Consider the following 16,392-nt stretch of genomic DNA (forward strand, 5'->3'; position numbering starts at 1 on the left):
ATCACTTTAAACACATCAGGACAAAACTGACAGCCAGTTATAAAGAGAAACTCGAAAGCAGCAACAGAAAAATGAACAGAGATAGATGGACCTGTCATCAAGAAACTGTGAAAGCAACACTGGGGTGGTACACTTGAAGTAGTGAAGGGAAAAAAGTGCTCATTAAGAATTCTGTGTCTAATAGAACTGTGCTTCAAAGTTGAGGGCAAAATAAAGCCAACACACCAAGAGATAAGAAAGGATGAACAGGAAATTTTTATAAAGATGGTACAAATAAAACCTATTAATTTTGATGCATCACTATTTCAAGAATCTCTGTTTATGATTATAATGGAATGCAGCATAACTTGGTTAAGAGAACATACTCTAAAGGCAGATTATCTGCCTACAAATCACTGTCTTATTTTGTTAGACTTGCACTATACAGAAATAATTGGAATAGTGGTAAAAATCCATATACAATTTCTGATTCGATTATTGTTTTACCTATACATAATTATTGATAGGTTCTCTTCCCTAATAGCTCAGCTGGTAAAGAATCAGCCTGCAATGTGGGAGACCTGGGTTCGATTTCTGGGTTGGGAAGATCCTCTGGAGAAGGGAACGGCTACCCACTCCAGGATTCTGGCCTAGATAATTCCATGGACTACAGTCCGTGGGGAGACAAAGAACTGGACATGACTGAGCGAAGGCAATGGCAACCCACTCCAGTACTCTTGCCTGGAAAATCCCATGGACGGAGGAGCCTGGTAGGCTGCAGTCCATGGAGTCACTAAGAGTCAGACACGACTGAGCGACTTCAATGCATTGGAGAAAGAAATGGCAACCCACTCCAGTGTTCTTGCCTGGAGAATCCCAGGGACCGGGGAGCCTGGTGGGCTGCCCTCTATGGAGTCGCACAGAGTCGGACATGATTGAAGCGACTTAGCAGCAGTAGCAGCAACAGAGTGACTTTCACTTGCACTTTCTTTTTCTCTTCCCCTTTTTTAGTATATGCATGCTCTGTTCCCAAAGTAGTATTGCTTTGCTTTTGAACTGTGGTATTGGAGAAGACTCTTGAAGTCCCTTGGACAGCAAGGAAATCAAACCAGTCAATCCTAAAGGCAGTCAGTCCTGAATACTCATTGGAAGGACTGATGCTGAAGCTGAAACTCCAACACTTTGGCCACCTGTTATGAAGAACTGACTCATTGGAAAAGACCCTGATACTGGGAAAGATTGAAGGCAGAAGAAGGGGACGACAGAGGACGAGGTGGTTGGACAGCATCACTGACTCAGTGGACATGAGTTTGAGCAAGCTCCCGGAGTTGTGATGGACAGGGAAGCTTGATGTGCTGCAGTCCATGTGCTTGCAAAGAGTCGGACATGACTGAGTGATTGAACTGACTGACTGAAGCTTATATATGAAATTCTATCAATATAATAGCTTTAGAGTGTTTTATTTATTCTGTTTAATGATGTATTGAATTTTTACGTACTAAACATAAACATTCAGTTTCTTTTTTTTTCTAGGAGGAGGATATGGTTTCTGCGCAAGGAAGAGAAGAAGCATCAGATAGGCGCTTACAGCAGTTACAATCTAGTATGAAACAATTAGAAGCAAGGTAAATTGTTACATACATCTAGCTTTATCTACAAGCTTCAAAAGTTATTCCATATTAGAATTTGTTTATTATACTTTGTTTTTTTTAAGTGCTAAACAAACTATAAATCATAGGTTTAAAATCTATTTTGTTGGATATTGCTTATTTTAAAAGTCATATTCAAAAGATTGAACATATATTTTGAACATATACTCAGAGATCATTTCTCTCTTTGCTTTTTCTCCAAAACAGTGTTAGTCAAGTTTAGTTAATCCCCGAATTAAAAATGTTCCTTTTCACCTTAAAACAGGAAAAGAGATAATGAAGTTGGGTAAAAATTATATAGAAAAATCCTTTCCTTGCTGAGCAGATACATGAGAAAAAATACTTGAGAAATCATTGTTGATGTTTTCCCTGAAGTCTTATGAAACAGTAATTTTCAGTTCCTTTGAAGGTCTGGGCTACTTTTTAGGATGCTTCCCCAGGTGATGCAGTGGTAAAGAATCCACCTACAAATGCAGGAGACACAAGAGACATGAGTTAGATCCCTGGGTCAGGAAGATCCCTTGGAGAAAGAAATGACAGCCTAATCCATAATTCTTGCCTGGAAAATCCAATGGATAGAGGAACCCAGAGGGCTACAGTCCATGACATTGCAAACAGTCAGGCACGACTTAGCGACTGAGCACGCACACTACTTTTTAAATATATTTTGTAGCTTTGTCTTTAATTGCTACCTTAATGCATACTTGTTGCATACTCCTTTAAGAAACATTAAAATTGTCATTTGTGGTCTATTAAAGATACAGTGACTACAGCCCATAAAATCACATTATGGTTTATAGCTAAAAAATCCACTCTGTAGATTAGAAACTGTTATACTCAGAAATAGTCTACTGAAATAAGCACATCAAAATTGAGATCTCAGTTCTAGTCACAGATCCATGGCTGATTGTGTTTGTTCAGAAAAAATTAGTGTTTTTGGACTTCTGTTTCTTATTCTCCAAAATGTTAATGAAAGTAATTTCTTTCTTCACAGTTTGTTCAGAACTAAATGATTTTAACTGCTAACTTGAGATTCTGATGAAAGAAGTTGTTATTTTTAAGTGCTGGGGTTTTGGGGTTTTTTTTTCCCCCTAAATGTTTCAGTAGTTGGTCAAATATTTGACTGTTTTCTTGAGCTTATTTTTTGTTTACCTTAGAGAAAAAGTCTGTGGTTGTAGATTTTTTTATTTGTTATTTTAGTAGCATTCTGTGTTATGCACCTAAATGCTAGAGACTTGAAATGGTGAAATCTGAATAAGTGAACTTCACTTCCTTTGATTCTGATAGTACTTCGTAAGGAATCAAGTTGTTCATCCGTGCTTTAAGTTGTGTTTTTAGTACTTAAGGCTTTGAGATTTTCAGGGTTCTTTGTTTGGCTTTTAGTATAAAGTTATAACTTAATTGAAAGCTTCTGAAGAAGGGATTCCTGCATATGTAAGAAAATCTAAGAGTATTTTTTAAAGTTCAGTATTCAGCTAGGTGCCTCTGAAGAGGAAGTTTTTACATTGACTGTCTTTTTGAGCTATTAAATTAATATTGTTTCTATTGTGATAAAAATGTTTTACTTTAAAATTTAAAAACTCCTATTATTTTATATAAGACAAAGCAGAATTATTAGTGTAGTTGGTGTGTGTCTGATGTTCAGCCATTGTTTTAGATGTAAATCTATCCTATTTAATGGAACTACCAGATTGAAAAGTTGTGTTTTTAATGGGCATCTTTGTTCTGTAAAATCAAACACATATTACTTATTTATAAAATTATTATTTGTGATTCTTTCAAATGCCACAGACATCTAGGAAGCATAAATCATTTCCTGCCATCTTCCAAAGACAGCCACCCACCCCCCCACCCCACTTTTTTTAGATAACTTATGGGGACTGGAATTATCTCTAGGGAATGACAGTTCTTTGGGAAAGACTGCTAGTTTGTATCTGCTCTGTTGAATAAGATTGGAGTGAAATGAGTAAAATTGCTTTAAACTACCTCTTCATATTTTTAAATTTGGTGTTTCTTTCAAAGAATATGCCAATAAGACCAAAATTTGAACCACTGTTCTTTGTTGTCCTTTGTTGCCTCCACCCCATTTTAATAGATGTCATTCCCCTCAGCTTCCTGAGTACACATGGAAGGTGTACTTAAAAACATTGTTTAGAAATATCTTTATTTTACCTTTAAAGGTGTTTCATAGTTTGACTGAATAATGAATCCTATGTTGGAAATTCTAGGTTTTAAATAATTTTTACCTTAAAAATTCCTTTCATTCAGAATTCTAAATTTTTCTATTTGACCTGGTTCCCCCTCCCCTGATGACTTGCAGGGTCATCCACTCCACTGCTGCCACAATTAATATTCTAAAACTGCACAGCATGTACGTTTAGTAAGAATTATTTTTCATTCATTTTACTGGGGACATTTCAATATAGAAATGATGTTCTTCAATTTGGGGGAATTTTTCAGGGTTTTTTTTATTGTTCTTGTTGAATAATTTTATTCCTTTTTATCATTTTTTTTTTCTCAAACATAGTATTAGCTGGATATTGGATCTAAAGGATGGATATTGGATCTAAAGGATTGATTCTCTCATTTTCATATTTTTTCTGTCCCATAGTCCATTTGTTCATTTATTTTCTCCTTTCTTGGGTGCTTCCCTGGTAGCTCAGCTGGTAAAGAATCCACCTGCAATGTGGGAGATGGGTTTGATCCCTGGGTTGGGAAGATCCCCTGGAGAAGGGAATGACTACCCACTCCAGTATTCTGGCCCGGAGAATGTCATGGACTATATAGTCCATGGGGTGACAATTGGAGGTTTCTTTAAATTTTCTTCTAGTTAACCATTTGTTGAATATTTTATTTAACTATCATAATTTTTTAAAGAGCCATTTCTTATCCTTTGAATGTTTCTTTTTCTATAGTATCTTAGTACAGATAAATGTTACATTGTCTCTTTATTAAGTATTTTAAAATATTGTTTTTTATTCTGCCATCTGCATTGTTTCTGCTTTCTCGAACATTCGTTTTTTTCTGTATGCCTGTCTGTCTTCCTTCAAAGGCTTGATGATCCATTCTATCCATTGATATTTAAAAGTAAGATACCAGAATACTTGCTTCACCATCACATATACTAAAAACTGGAACATACAGAGAAAATTAGCATGGCCCATACACAAAACCATGAAACATATCTTATTTTTAAAAACCAAACTCATAGATACAAAGAATAGATTGGTGATTGCCAGAGTCAAGGAGTCGGGGGTGGCAGAAGTAGGTGAAGGTAATCAAAAGGTATATACTTCCTATTATATAAAAAAAATGAGTCATGGGGATGTAATATACAGCATGGTGACTGGAGTTAATAATACTGTATTGTGTATTTGAAAGTTGCTAAGAGAATAGCTCTTAAAAGTTTTCATCACAAGAAAAAAATTTCAATTGTATATGTGGTGATATGAGTTTGACTTATTGTGGTTATTTCAAAATATATGCAGATACTGAAGTATTATGTTTTATACCTGAAACTAATATATAATTGTCGCTCAGTGTCCACTGGGTTTTGGGTTCAGGACCCCTGTGGATACCAAAATCCATAGATGTTCAAATCTCTTATAAAGTAGTTGCAGTGTTTGTATATAACCTACGCACATCCTCCTATATACTCTAAATCATCTCTAGGTTACCTACAAATACAATATAAATACTATGTAAATAGTTGACAATGCATAGCAAATTAAGTTTTACTTTTTGGAGGTTTTCTGGATTTTTAAAAGTATTTTTGATTTGTGATTGGTTAATCTGTGATGTGGAAAGCACAGATATGGGGGGTTGACTGTAATGTTGTATGTCAGTTATATCTCAGTTTTTTATCCAAAAAGTAAGACACCAGAAAGTAGATAGGTAGATAGGTATGTATAAGTGGTCTTATAGTCTGGCAGTATTATATTGAGTTAGTGAGCGATCCTTGGACAGTCCTCAGATATCAGAGTCTGAGGGTGCTCTCTCTTGGCCTAATTTCTCCAAAGTTTAAAGTAGGGTCCATCAGCCTTTTGATGTGGCTGGGAATTGAAGCACACAAACCTGAGTGTGTCCTAAAACTGAAGAGTCGGGGGCAGAGGGGAGTGATAAAGTTCAGTATGCAAACTTTCATTTGGTACCCTGAATTTTAGTATTAACCAACTTAACTTGAAATGACAGCCTCTTGCTGTATAGTTATGGATCTGTGAGTTGAATCAGTATAATTTAAGTGGAAGTTTCTATTTGGCAGTATAGTATAGTTTTTAGGAACACTGACTCTGGGCACAAACTGACTGAATTCAAACTCCAGCTTCATCAATAACTAGATCAATAATGTTGGGCAGGTTGCTTACCCTCTTTGTACTTCAGTTTATCTATCTATAAAATAATGTTTTAACCTACCCCATTTAGTTTATATAGTATAACCTCATATCCTACATCATAGGCTAATGCTGTAACCTATATCATAGCATTGTTGAAGATATTGAGGATTATGTTTTCTTTAACCTACATAAAGTACCTAGCACAAAGACTGCTCTTACAAGTGTTTGTGATTATCATTGCTGTTACTATTATTATAAAGAGGGAACTTGACCCAGTTTTAGTAAGCTGAAAGAAAGGATTCATATAAGATTTGGCTGCAGAGCATGTAAAAGTGCTATATGAGAATAATAACAAAAGTAATACATCTTTTATGTTATAAAATTATGGAAACCTTTAAATTATGAAGCTGATGATCTGAATGTACTATCCTGTAACTCCACTATAATCAAATCAATATGACTTGGGCATCAAATAGACAAATAGATTAGTGAGTCATGACAATCTATTAGTAAGTCATATTTGCGTATTTTAGATATGATAAGGGATTATTTCAGTTCATCAGTTGCTAAAGGTACTCATACAGCTGGCTCTCAATCTGGAAGAAAGTTAAATTGGACTCCTCTCTCATAGCACATTCAGAAGTAAATTCCAGATTAATTAAAGATTTACAGGTTAAAAGTGTTAGGGCATAACTTTTTTTGAGGAAATCTAGGAGCTTACATTAACAATCTCTTGATAAGGGAGATCATCTTTTAAAAAAATCCCAGATGTTGAAAAAAATAGTCAAATTTAGTTATATTAAAGTGAGCGTTTTTAGTGTAATAAAGATTTCTGAAATAGAGACAATAGGTAACAACAAAAAACTAGATTTGGGAAAAAGTATTTGCACCATATAGAACAAACTGAAGGTTAAATATCTTAATATTCAAAAACTTCTTATAAAGGAATAAGCAAAGTAAATAAGCCATCAGGAAAAAAAAATGGGCAAAGGATATGAAGAGGGAATTCAAAGAAGACAGTTCACTTAGCTAACAAACTTAAAAAATGCTTAAACTCTCCAGGAATTCGGGAGATACAAATTAACAGTGAGGAGAAGTTACATCCATCAGACTAAGAAAGAAAAGAGTTCCTGGTTATATTGGTTGAGGTGATTTTTATAAGGCATTATTGAATATTAAAAAGCGAGTGCAGAAAAGGGTGTATACTATGATCTTAGTTTTTATAACAGGAAAAATTATGTTTAAAAACCTATGGATAGATGTGTATATACTGTGTATGTATATTTATGTGTATGTGTGTATATAAAAATCATACATATGATTTTATGAACATGGAAAAAATATTTAAATATATGCATTATTTTAACATGGGTTACCTGGATAGAGCATAAGGAAAGGAGCCAAGGAAAAAGCTAAAAGAAAAAAGGACCAAATAAACAGAATAACTTATTTTTTAAGGATTTGCTTTATAACACTGTCATGTGACTATTAAGACAGAATGAATTAGTGTGAGTAGAAAAATGTACAAAGTGTAATGCAGTCAGAGTCAGGATATCTAGGCTCGTCTAAGCCCCATTGCTCTTTATTCATATGACCGTAATTAAATGTTTAAGCTCTCTGGGTCTTTGTTATTTTTAAATGGAAATATTTGAAACCTACTTTATAGAACTTTTATGTGAATTAAATGAGAAAATACATGTGAAAGTAACTGGAATAGTGCTTATCCTGTAATAGATGCTTTGGAAATCTCCTGTCTCCTTCTTCCTTTTTAAAAATTTTTAACTTTCTAAATGGAACTATTAATTTTTAGATTATCTGTGGCAGTTCAAGAAGCCACCCAATTAAGAGCAGAACGAACACATCTAGAGGAACAGACCAGAGTGTTACAAGCAAAGTGCAGTGAATTAGAAGATGAGAAATACGAAGCTATCGTAAGAGCCAGAAATAGCATGCAACTCCTAGAAGAAGCCAACCTTCAAAAAAATCAGGTAAGAAAATTAGTAAACAAGTTTATTAAATAATAATAAATATATAATAAATAAAACAATGAAATGCTGAACATTCCTCCATGTGACCTGATAGTAAGGGAATCAGTAACTACAGAATTAACACATGAGAATGAAATTGCTACACTCACTAATGGTAGACATACTGCTCTCTTGATGTTAAGACCTAACATCATAAAATATGATAGTGTCAGCCCTCTCCTAAAACTTTCATATCAGACTTCTTTTATATCTCCATCCTCGTGTAACTAATCTTCATCCCAGTAGTCTCATACTTAAAAAAGATCATCTGAAGCAATTTACTGCAGTATGTATACTCTATTTTGTTCACTTGAATAAGATGAATCTTATTAATGTTTATTTCCCCTTTATTACCTATGTAATTAATACAGCAAGAAGCTTCATTGACAGGAAGTAAATTTAGTTATGAAGATTTAACTGTTCTTTGTTTTTTTAACCCTCTCACAATTGTGATTACTGTGCTATCACATATCATATCTTTTGGCTTTTACCACTTTCATTTAATGGTATTTAGTTCATAGAAGTCACAAAATTTGTTTTTAATGTTTCTGGCTCCCTTACATGAAGTGAGGTGAAGTCACTCAGTCATGTGATCTTTGCAGTCACATGGGCTGTAGCCTACAAGGCTCCTCTGTTCATGGAATTTTCCAGGCAAGAGTACTGGAGTGGGTTGCCATTTCCTTCTGCAGGGGATCTTCCCAACCCAGGGGTAGAACCCAGGTCTCCCACCATTGCAGGCAGATGCTTTACCGTCTGAGCCACCAGTTCAGTTCAGTTCAGTCACTCAGTCGTGTCCGACTCTGTACGACCCAATGAATCGCAGCACACCAGGCCTCCCTGTCCATCACCAACTCCCGGAGTTCACTCAGACTCACGTCCATCGAGTCCGTGATGCCATCCAGACATCTCATCCTCTGTCATCCCCTTCTCCTCCTGCCCCCAATCCCTCCCAGCATCAGAGTCTTTTCCAATGAGTCAACTCTTTGCATGAGGTGGCCAAAGTACTGGAGCTTCAGCTTTAGCATCATTCCTTCCAAAGAAATCCCAGGGCTGATCTCCTTCAGAATGGACTGGTTGGATCTCCTTGCAGTCCAAGGGACTCTCAAGAGTCTTCTCCAACATTACAGTTCAAAAGCATCAATTCTTCAGCACTCAGCCTTCTTCACAGTCCAACTCTCACATCCATACATGACTATTGGAAAAACCATAGCCTTGACTAGACGGACCTTAGTCGGCAAAGTAATGTCTCTGCTTTTGAATATGCTATCTAGGTTGGTCATAACTTTTCTTCCAAGGAGTAAGCGTCTTTTAATTTCATGGCTGCAATCACCATCTGCAGTGATTTTGGAGCCCCAAAAAATAAAGTCTGATACTGTTTCCACTGTTTCTCCATCTATTTCCCATGAAGTGATGGGACCGGATGCCATGATCTTTGTTTTCTGAATGTTGAGCTTTAAGCCAACTTTTTCACTCTCCTCTTTCACTTTCATCAAGATGCTGTTTAGTTCCTCTTTACTTTCTGCCATAAGGGTGGTGTCATCTGCATATCTGAGGTTATTGATATTTCTCCCAGCAATCTTGATTCCAGCTTGTGTTTCTTCCAGTCCAACGTTTCTCATGATGTACTCTGCATAGAAGTTAAATAAGCAGGGTGACAATATACAGCCTTGATGTCCTCCTTTTCCTATTTGAAACCAGTCTGTTGTTCCATGTCCAGTTCTAACTGTTGCTTCCTGACCTGCATACAGATTTCTCAAGAGGCAGGTCACATGGTCTGGTATTCCCATCTCAGGGGTCATTAAATTATTATTTCACTGAAGTAACGTTTATTCAGTACCTAGTACATGTATAGTACTCAACTGAGAACTATGCAGAATACAAACGAAATACTTTGTGTATGTTTCCTTTCTTACGTGATAGAGGGTTTTCCAAGAGGACTATTAAAAACAAAACAAGCTGAAAGTTACATCTTAAGACACTACTAGGAAATAAAAAAATAATCATCCAAATCTAAGCTGTGGGAATGCTAAAGTACTTTTTATGTCTTTCAGATAGTATTCCCTTCTGTGATCAGAATTCAGTTCAGTTCAGTCACTCAATTGTACCTGATTCTTTGCAACCCCATGGACTGTATCATACCAGGCTTCCCTGTCCATCACCAGCTCCTAGAACTTGCTCCAACTCATGTTCATCAAGTCAGTGATACCATCCAACCATCTCATCCTCTGTGCTCCCCTTCTCTTCCTGCCTTCAGTCTTCCCCAGCATCAGGGTCTTTTCCAGTGAGTCAGTTCTTTGTATCAGGTGGCCAGAGTATTGGAGTTTCAGCTTCAGCATCAGTCCTTCCAGTGAATATTCAGAACTGATTTCCTTGAGGAATGACTGGTTTGATCTCCTTGCAGGCCAAGGGACTCTCAAGAGTCTTCTCCAACACCACAGTTCAAAAGCATCAATTCTTCAGTGCCCAGCCTTTTTTATGGTCCAACTCTCATATCCATACTCAACTAGTGGAAAAACCATAGCTTTGAGTAGACAGACATTTGTCAGCAAAGTAATGTCTCTGCTTTTTAATATGCTGTCTAGGTGATTATAGGTTTTCTTCCAAGGGGCAAGCATCTTTTAATTTCATGGCTGCAGTCACCATCTGCAGTGATTTTGGAACCCCCAAAAATATAGTCTGTCCATGTTTCCCATCTATTTGTTCTGAAGTGATGGGACCAAATGCCATGATCTTAGTGTTTTGAATGTCGAGTTTTCAGCCAGCTATTTCACTCTCCTCTTTCATTTTCAAGAGGCTATTTAGTTTCTTCACTTTCCACCATAAGGGTGGTGTCATCTGCATATGTGAGGTTGTTGATATTTCTCTGTGCGATCTTGAATCCAGCTTGTGCTTCATCCAGCCTGGCATTTTGCATGATGTTCTCTACACATATGTTTAATAAGCAGGGTGACAGTATACACCCTTGACATACTCTTTCTCAGTTTGGAACCAGTCCATTGGTTTTGATCACTGCCCCTTGTACAGTGTCACGAACCTCCATCCATAGTTCATCAGGCACTCTGTCTATAAGATCTAATCTTTTGAATCTATTTGTCGCTTCTACTGTATAATCATCAGGGATTTGATATAGGTCATACCTGAATGGTCTAGTGTTTTTCCCTACTTTCTTCAATTTAAGAATGAATTTTGCAATAAGGAGTTCATGATCTGAGCCACAGTCAGCTCCTGGTCTTGTTTTTGCTGACTGTATATAGCGTTTCTATCTTCAGCTGCAGAGAATATATCAGTCTGATTTTGTTATCAACCATCTGTTGATGTTGATGTGTAGAGTTATATCTTGTGGCGTTGGAAGAGGGTGTTTGCTATGACCAGTGTGTTCTCTTGTCAAAACTCTGTTAGCCTTTGCTCTGCCTCATTTGTGTATTCCAAAGCCAAGCTTGCCTGTTACTCCAGGTATCTATTGACTTCCTACTTTTGCATTCCAGTCCCCTGTGATGAAAAGGACATCTTTTTTTGGTGTTAGTTCTAGAAGATCTTGTGGATCTTCATGGAACTGGTTGGCTTTAGCTTCTGCAGCATCGGTGGTCAGGGCATAGATTTGGATTACTGTGATGTTGAATAGTTTGCCTTGGAAACAAGCAAAGATCATTCTGTGATTTTTGAGATTGCACCCAAGCACTACATTCTGGACTCTTTTATTGACTTAAGAGGCCTACTCTATTTCTTCTAAGGGATTCTTGCCCACAGTAGTAGATACAGTGGTCTTCTGCATTAATCAGTTCAGTTCAGTTGCTCAGTCGTGTCCGACTCTTTGTGACCCCATGAATCGCAGCACTCCAGGCCTCCCTGTCCATCACCAACTCCCGGAGTTCACTCAAAGTCACGTCCCTCAAGTCAGTGATGCCATCCAGACATCTCATCCTCTGTCGTCCTCTTCTCCTCCTGCCCCCAATCCCTCCCAGCATCAGAGTCTTTTCCAATGAGTCAACTCTTTGCATGAGGTGGCCAAAGTACTGGAGCTTCAGCTTTAGCATCATTCCTTCCAAAGAAATCCCAGGGCTGATCTCCTTCAGAATGGACTGGTTGGATCTCCTTGCAGTCCAAGGGACTCTCAAGAGTCTTCTCCAACACCACAGTTCAAAAGCATCAATTCTTCAGCACTCAGCTTTCTTCAAGTCCAACTCTTGCATCCATACGTGACTATTGGAAAAACCATAGCCTTGACTAGACGGACCTTTGTTGGCAAAGTAATGTCTCTGCTTTTCAATATGTTATCTAGGTTGGTCATAACTTTTCTTCCAAGGAGTAAGCGTCCTTTAATTTCATGGCTACAATCACCATCTGCAGTGATTTTGGAGCCCAGAAAAATAAAGTCTGGCACTGTTTCCCCATCTATTTCCCATGAAGTGATGGGACCGGATGCCATGATCTTCGTTTTCTGAGTGTTGAGCTTCAAGCCAACTTTTTCACTCTCCACTTTCACTTTCATCAAGAGGCTTTTTAGTTCCTCTTCACTTTCTGCCATAAGGGTGGTGTCATGTGCATATCTGAGTCCATCAGTAGTCATCAATGAATGGTGATCTGAATACTGTCTGTTAGAACTAGGATGAAAGGCACAAAGTGCACAATATTCTTGGAAATTCCTCTAAACACCTAAGTTAGCTAGAAAAATTAAGAGCAGGGTAAAATTATTTACCATATGAGTGTTCTTAACATCAGATCATAAAGATGATTATTTTGTATGGAGCACAGTGGACAGAGAAGATAGTAGTGATACTCAGTGCTTGTCCCTTAAATTTTCTCAACCAGGTCTCAAGTCTACAAATTGGTCTTGAGTCAAATTTCATGTTTATGTCTGCAGTGTGTGTTAAGTTCCCTCTTGACTCACTGCTTAATGACCAGAGAGTTCCCACCTTCAGTTGCTTGTTCCAAGAAGTCAAAAGTTCTTTGAACCAGTCATACAAACAGGCATGAAAGACAGCTTTAGCATGGTTTTCTTATGAAACTTCCTTTTCCCATTGTCCCATTCTCCCTGACAACGTTGTTATATCAGAATAGCTGTTACTTCTCACTAGCTTACCTATATAAGTAGAGGAAATTTATTAAAACAAAACAAACAAAAAATAGAGAAAGGAATGTGTATGGTATCTTTGGAAGATAGTGGGGGTCAAAACAGAGAACCACTAGTAAGTAATGATATTTAATTTAAAAAAAAAGATTGACTCAAACCTAAAATTTTAGGAGTTCCAGGTTCAGGAAGATATTTGAATTAGAGATATAAACTTGGGACTTGTCAGCATATAAATGATATTTAAAACCATGAGTTTAGATTAGACCACCAAGAGATGGATTTGAATAGAGAAAAAGACCAAGAACTCAGTCTTGGGTTGTCCATTAATAAAGAGGTTCAAGGAAAGAGGAAGAAACAGCAATGTAGACTCAAACAGAATAATCAGTGAGTTAAGAGGAAAACCAATATTATGATATGCTAAAAGCAAAGTAAAGAAAGTAGAACAAGGAAAAGAAAATTTTTATCTCAAGTAGTGCTTTACAGATCACATAAGATAATTACTCAGAGGTGACTCTTGAGTTAGCAGTGTAGAGATGATGGTGAAAGCCTGATTAGGGCAAACATAATAGCAAGTTTTGGAAATGAGCAAGTGCAGACTTTAAAAGTTTTGTTCCACAAAAAACCAAAGAAATGGGGTGTGACTGACAACAGAACTAGGATCATAAGAGTATTTTTTAAGGGGAAATGAAAAGGATTGGTTGGTTAGAAATATCATTGAGATGAAGTGGGTGGTATCTGCCGTGATGGAGTTATGAGGTGACAAGTGACATAATTTGAATAAAACCAAATAGTGGAAAGGAATGGAATAATAAATAAATTAATTAATTAATAGAAAGGAAAGCCTAAGAGGTTTCTCCAAGAATATAACATTTAAATTTGATAAATTTTACATAGGTAATAAAAGAGAAGGAAAATTCAAACATAATTCTAAATTTCCATCTGTAGGGATCAGAAGAGTGATGGTACTGTCTGAAATAAATATCAAAGAATAATAATTTTTTAGTGAGGACAAGATCAGGTGAGGAAGTTAGAGGAAATAAATATCAGTCATAACTTAGACAAGATCTCCAACTAGAGATGTCTCAGAAGTTCCAAATAAGATGTATGTTTTTAAGAAAGTAATTAGTAGACAGGTTTTTACCCACTTATTATATAATCTTAATAATGATGTGATCTATAATAACATCAAATTATTTTCTGAAGGCTCTGCTTGAGGAGAAGCAAAAACAAGAAGATATAGAGAAAATGAAAGAAACGGTTTCTCAGATTGTGCAAGACGCTTCCCTAAGAACCAGGACAGCGGTAAGGAGTTTTAATTATATTTAAAATTCAAAATTTTATAGAATTTCACAGCTTAAGACTATCTACTACCTGAGTTTTTGCCTTATGAACCTAGGTAAGTAACTATCAACTGGTTATATCAGCTGTACTAAATTTCACATAAAAATCATCTCATGATGGTAGCCCCTAACATTAGAGCTGGAGTGAAATAGAGGTAGTGGGTTAGTAAGTGGGAAGGAGAGAGATTTAGACTAGGAATATAGTGAAGATTAACTCACCTTAAGTATAGCGTCAAGAAAGATCAAAAAGAATCTTGGGATCCATAAGCAAAAGAAGAAAATATCCTGTTATTTGCAGTATCTTAGAACAAGAGTTCTAAGAAATCTGCTTTAATCTCTTACTTCATTGGTAATGAGGCTTAAACCCATGAGAGGTTATTGATTCACTCAAAATTTTATACTAATTAAAGCCAGAACTTAGACTCATACCTTCTCCTTGCTATACTGAGCCCAGGGCTATTCAGTCACATTATGCTGATACCATACAGTTTGTGAATTGTGTTACTGTTTACAATTCCATTATTAAAACTAACTCTTGCATTTTTGTGTTAAAAGTAAAGAATTGTTTCTTGGTTTGAATTCTGAGCCTTATGAAAGTTAGAACTGTCTTAGAGGGACTTCTCTGGTGGTCCAGTGGCCAAGACTCTGCACTCCCAATGCAGGGGGCCTGGGTTTGATCCCTGGTCTGGGAACTGGATCCCACATGCCACAAAGAAGACCCAGCACAACCAAATAAATAAATACAAAAAATTTTTAAAAATAAACTATCTTGGAAATATAACTTTGCCTACATATGAAGAAAAAGGGAGGACATAATATTTGTCTTTTCCTCTAATATGAATTAATTCATAAGTGGTGAGGGTAAAGTTAAAAAATTTAAAGTGAGTTTAGGAGTAAAAAACCACAAAAACCCATTTTAAAGACGAAAAAACTAAAAAACAGAGTAGCTGGAGAGGGTGTGGAGAAAAGGGATCCCTCTTACACTGTTGGTGGGAATGCAAACTAGTACAGCTGCTATGGAGAACAGTGTGGAGATTCCTTGAAAAACTGGAAATAGAACTGTCTTATGACCCAGCAATGCCACTGCTGGGCATACACACTGAGGAAACCAGAATTGAAAGAGACACGTGTACCCCAATGTTCATCGCAGCACTGTTTATAATAGCCAGGACATGGAAACAACCTAGATGTCCACCAGCAGATGAATGGATAAGAAAGCTGTGGTACATATACACAATGGAGTATTACTCAGCCATTAAAAAGAATCCATTTGAATCAGTTCTAATGAGGTGGATGAAACTGGAGCCGATTATACAGAGTGAAGTAAGCCAGAAAGAAAAACACCAATACTAACACATATATATGGGATTTAGAAAGATGGTAATGATGACCCTGTATGCGAGACAGCAAAAGAGACACAGATGTATAGAACAGTCTTTTTGACTCTGTGGGAGAGGGAGAGGGTGGGATGATTTGGGACAATGGCATTGAAACATGTATACTATCATATATGAAATGAATCGCTAGTCCCAAGTTCGATGCAGGATACAGGATGCTTGGGGCCGGTGCACTGGGATGACCCAGAGGGATGGTATGGGGAGGGAGGTAGGAGAGGGGTTCAGGATGGGGAACACGTGTACACCCGTGGTGGATTCATGTTGATGTATGACAAAACCAATACAATATTCTAAAGTAATTAGCCTCCAATTAAAATAAATTTATATTTAAAAAAAAAAAGAAATTTCCAAATCCGTGAAAATGAAAGAATTGTACAATGAACACTTATTTCTGTCTCGCCCAGAAAACTTTTAGTGTCTTGCTATGTCCTTTCCATGTCTCTTTATGTTCCATACACACTCTTCCCTTTTGCCATACATTCACATATAAGCTTCAGGCCTCATGACACTTCATCTTGACATCTGTTTTCTAGACAAAGGGCAATTTGTTACGCAACCACAGCAGTATTACCATATCTTTACAAAAATCAGTATT

The 16,392-nt window shown here is 36.8% G+C and overlaps 1 protein-coding gene across 1 annotated transcript in view; it reads left to right on the plus strand.

The window, feature by feature from the left end:
• Positions 1-16,392, plus strand: part of SCLT1 (sodium channel and clathrin linker 1) — a 249,471-nt gene that overhangs the window by 126,305 nt on the left and 106,774 nt on the right. Inside the window, exons 11-13 of the mRNA XM_052655079.1 lie at positions 1,513-1,604; positions 7,773-7,950; positions 14,264-14,362. Coding sequence (XP_052511039.1) covers positions 1,513-1,604; positions 7,773-7,950; positions 14,264-14,362 — 369 coding nt within the window. The remainder of the gene's footprint in view (positions 1-1,512; positions 1,605-7,772; positions 7,951-14,263; positions 14,363-16,392) is intronic.

Source organism: Budorcas taxicolor, chromosome 17 (assembly GCF_023091745.1).
Source record: "Budorcas taxicolor isolate Tak-1 chromosome 17, Takin1.1, whole genome shotgun sequence".
Lineage (NCBI taxonomy): Eukaryota > Metazoa > Chordata > Mammalia > Artiodactyla > Bovidae > Budorcas > Budorcas taxicolor.